Source organism: Mauremys reevesii, linkage group 13, assembly GCF_016161935.1.
Source record: "Mauremys reevesii isolate NIE-2019 linkage group 13, ASM1616193v1, whole genome shotgun sequence".
NCBI lineage: Eukaryota > Metazoa > Chordata > Testudines > Geoemydidae > Mauremys > Mauremys reevesii.
This window is the reverse complement of record NC_052635.1, coordinates 1120790-1124908: the sequence shown is the minus strand read 5'-3', so window position 1 is coordinate 1124908 and position 4119 is coordinate 1120790. Positions and strand designations below refer to the sequence as shown.

The window sequence follows — 4119 nt, the reverse complement described above, 5'->3', positions numbered from 1 at the left end:
AGTGGGTATTCACCCACGAAAGCTCATGCTGCAAAACTTCTGTTAGTCTATAAGGTGCCACAGGACTCTTTGCTGCTTCTACAGAACCAGACTAACACGGCTACCCCTCTGATACAGGACTGGAAGGGACCAGGCTGGAGAGGTTTTCTAGTCCCTGACAGGTGTTTGTCTAACCTGCTCTTAAAAATCTCCAGGGATGGAGATTCCACAACCTCCCTCTTCTCTATGTGTATGTGTCTACGTTGGATGCGGGAGGTGGAAATAACATCCCCTGCCTAACTTTGATTTGAGCTTGCTAGCTAGCAACCTCCTCTTTAGTTCTTTACAGCGTTCTCCCAGTCCTAGCCTATTTTAGTATCACCTTCCACTCGAAGTAAACATAAATCTCTCCTCTGGTCCAGCACATGGTACACAACCCAGCTGAGCGAGGTAAGAGACAGCTCGCCACGATCTGTTCCCATCATCTCTCTTCCAAATTCCTACAGGGTTCAAATACGGATACTCACATAATGTCAGCAACAACGTCGCTCCCCTCAGGAGAGACATTTTCTGGGGAAGAGACTTTCTGGAGAAGTGACGCCGCTCTGGAGGTGTTTAGAACCAGCTCAGTGAGAACTGACAGAGGCAACCGGAGAGAATGAAATCACAAGAGACAAGCCCATGAATGAAAAGCGAGAGCAGGCACCCAGCTGGAGGGTCCAGGCTTGTCTAAGAGTTGACTGGGCCACACCCTCAGTTGGTGTCTATTGGCAAAGCTCCATTGGAGTCATTCTGGTACATTTGTGTGCATTGTATTACGCCAAAGGGGATGGGACAGAATCCTAGGACATCCTCAATATTTTCCTCTCCCATATTAAAATTAAAAGCAAGAAGGGTGATCTTGTGCTTATGGTCCTGGGCTGAAACTCGTGAGACCTGGGTGGTCAGTTCCTGGCTTTAACACAGTGTCTCTGTGAGATCTTGAACACGTCTTTAGTCTGGGAATCAAATCGGTTTAAGAGTAACATTTTCAGAAGCCGCCTTAGCTACTTAAGAACCTAGCTCTGTCATTGGGATGGGTCAGCTTGTTCCTTGTTATCTGTGGAATGTTCCAGTATCAAAGTGTCCTGGTACTGTGTTTATAGTTCTGGTATTCAATACACTATATGGATATATGTTTATACAACATCAGCCCTTTCCTTGCCAGCTTCTGTGAGCAGGGTCTGCCTCTGGCTCACAGCTTAACTTTGCTTTATGTTAGCAAAGTCTTGACCATTCCTTTAATTCATGTCTTAGGCCTCATACCAGGCCTCTGATACCAAGGTTTATATCTCAGGGCCTCCTCTTACTACAGTTATTGATGGCTATGTAATTTGTCAGTGTGGGGTGTATCCCTCATGCCTTCCTTCTATGAACCTGTATGTCTTGATCTAAAATCAGTATCTTTAAGCTTTCTACCATTCCATCCCTCCCTCTGGGGAGATCTCCACAAATACATCCACAAACTGCTTCATTGTTATCTTTCCAACCCCTCCTGTAAACTCTGCTGTGCTGGGCTGCCTACAGAAAACTTGGCAAGGGGTAGGCTATGGACCGTCTGTGGAGACCACTCTTTATCATGCTGACCAATATGTCTCTCTCGTGTTGTGCTCCTGCTCTGTCTATCTGTATCCACTTGTCTCTTCGACTGTAAACTCTCTGGGGGCAGAGACCGTATGTTTGTTCTGTCTGGAGAAAGCCTAGCACCGTGGGGCTATGGTCCATGACTCGGGCTCCCAGGTGCTCTGGTAATTCAAATAACACGTTATTGTTAGTAATAACAGTGAAACCTTCCCAAAATGAGTCTAAATAGAATGCATCTGCTGCAATGATTTCTGCTGGTCAATCCATCATACTGGAAAGATTGTCTCTCTCACCAACTGAAGTTAGTCCAGTAAAAGATTCTCCCTCACCCACCAAGGTACAACAGGCTCAGTGGAACTTGGGGTAAGCTTTAACAGAGTATACTGAGAGTATTTCGGTAGATAAGGTAACGCCAGTTTGTGTAGAAAGATGAGGAATAGTGCTGCTTCCTAGCAGTGTGAGGCAGAATTGTAGCCTGATAGACAATTATCAATTGATACTGGCGAGACAAGATGCAGTGAGGTGATATCTTCTACTGGACCAACTTCTGCTGGTGAGAGACACAAGCTTTCGAGCTTACACGGAGCTCTCCTTCAGGTGAGCTCCAGATATGGTCTCTCTCACCTGCAAAAGTTGTTCTAGTAGAAGATATCACCTCACCCCCACCAGGACTCCATAATATCCTGGACCCAACACTGCCTGTCAGGTGATACAGCAGCGTCCCCTTGTGGGCAAAGGAATGAACTGAAAGGGGAAATGTCATACACGACTCAGAGAGGAGACTCTCCTTCTTATAGATTTCCCAGCGGTTCTGTCTGATGTTACCTCAGAACTTTGTGTGTTTGTACGGAATTCGGAGTTAACTAATATGGGAGTTTAAAGGGTTTACACGGTTTGCCTGAATCATTCAGAAGCTCCGATAATATGGTGATGGGAAGGTTTTATTTAAAAAAAAAACCAATCACTTCAGACAGAAAGTTGGCTGTGTCTGAAAGACAGAAATTGCAGACAGCTGGTGTTTCTCTTTGTTCACCGGACAAGAAAGAAGTTGTAATCCCCTCCCCTCTGCTTAGACCCTGAAAGGAGCGGATCTTTTTTCATGCTTCACCATACGGAAGAAACTCTCTCTCCTTAGCTCGCCCAGCCAAGAGACGCTGCTGTCCTCTGTTCGGGGCTGGGGTGGGATACTGCGCGGGGGCCGCCTCTGGCTGTCACGCTGTGTCGCTCAGAGCACAGTAATACACCGCTGCGTCAGCCAGCCGCACCCTGCGGAACTCAAAGACACTGGAAGCTTTGTCCTGAGCGATGTATAAAGTGCCGCCCGCTTCGGGGCCGGGAGTTTCGCCCCTGAATCCACCTGCCAAAAGCCGCGGCGCCTGACTGGGGACGTGGCGGTACCACATTATCTTCTCGGTGGTCACATTAGGGTGATTGCAAGAGAGGGTCAATTTCTCTCCCTCCACCGCCTCTGCGGAGAGGGGCTGATGGATCTCCGCTCTGCCCAGGGCACCTCGGAAAGAAAGAAGGAAAGAGAATTAATCTCAAGCGCTTTAGGAGTCAATTCCCTTCTTCCTGCCCGCCTCCTTTCTGTGTGAATCCCATTGGTGCTTTCAAAAAGAGCGAGAGAGACTTTTCTTCGGACAGCTGGGGGCAAAGGACATTTAATTGCAGGCCTATGCAAAGTCTAAAATCCTGTGGCAATAAATACGCATCTCGCCCCCCCCCCCGCCCCCCGCAGCCCAGGTACCTCTCATCTGCTCACCACGCCGGCTACCAGGTGGAAAAACACATTCAAATCAGCTGATTTCAGTCTTCTGTACTTGCTCCCTGGTTCAACTGTCCGGTCAGGGCTAGGGACTAGGATCTACACAACAACCTAGCAAGGGCGGTCACACGAAATCTTCACACTCACTTAGCACCGAGGCTGTTAACGCAGCTGCGATCCAACCTGAAGCCATAACGGAGGTTCAGGGGATCTGGGTCTCAGCCTCCAGCAGGATTAATTGCTCTTTGCAGCTGGGAGGGAAGAGAAGAAACTTCACCCCCTGCGTGACGCCTTAGAAGCTTCTCTTGTGGCTCTGGGCTGGAGCTTCCAAGGGGCTGAATAGCAGAGAACGGACTGGCTCTGGTCTGTACAGGCTGGCTGCTGCTGCTGTCAGAGACAGGAGACTTGGGGCGGAAGGGGTGAAGGCAGAGTGGAACAGGGCTCATAGACGTGCAAATACTCTGTCGAGACTGTATTATATACTCAGGGAAAACATCGCCACCTGGGGGCTATGAATAGGCACTGGTTGAAAACATTTTTTAGTGCTTACAATTTACGGCGGTGGGTCACGACCAGGGGTACTGCAGAGATCTCCCAGGGGTTACATCAACTCATCTGGAGAGTTGCCTAGTTTTATAAGAGGCTACATAAAAAGCACTGGCGAATTCAGTACAAACTAAAAATTCATACAGACAACAACTTGTTCATACTGCTCGAAACACGGAAATGTCAGTGCGATATGTATATTCCAA

At 48.2% G+C, this 4119-nt stretch overlaps 1 gene segment (V, D, J or C); it reads right to left on the bottom strand.

The window, feature by feature from the left end:
* Nucleotides 1-1632: 1632 nt before the first annotated feature.
* Nucleotides 1633-3822, bottom strand: LOC120379832. The segment is given in 2 exon segments: nt 1633-3112; nt 3515-3822. Coding segments are annotated over 2 exon segments (345 nt in total).
* Nucleotides 3823-4119: the final 297 nt, after the last annotated feature.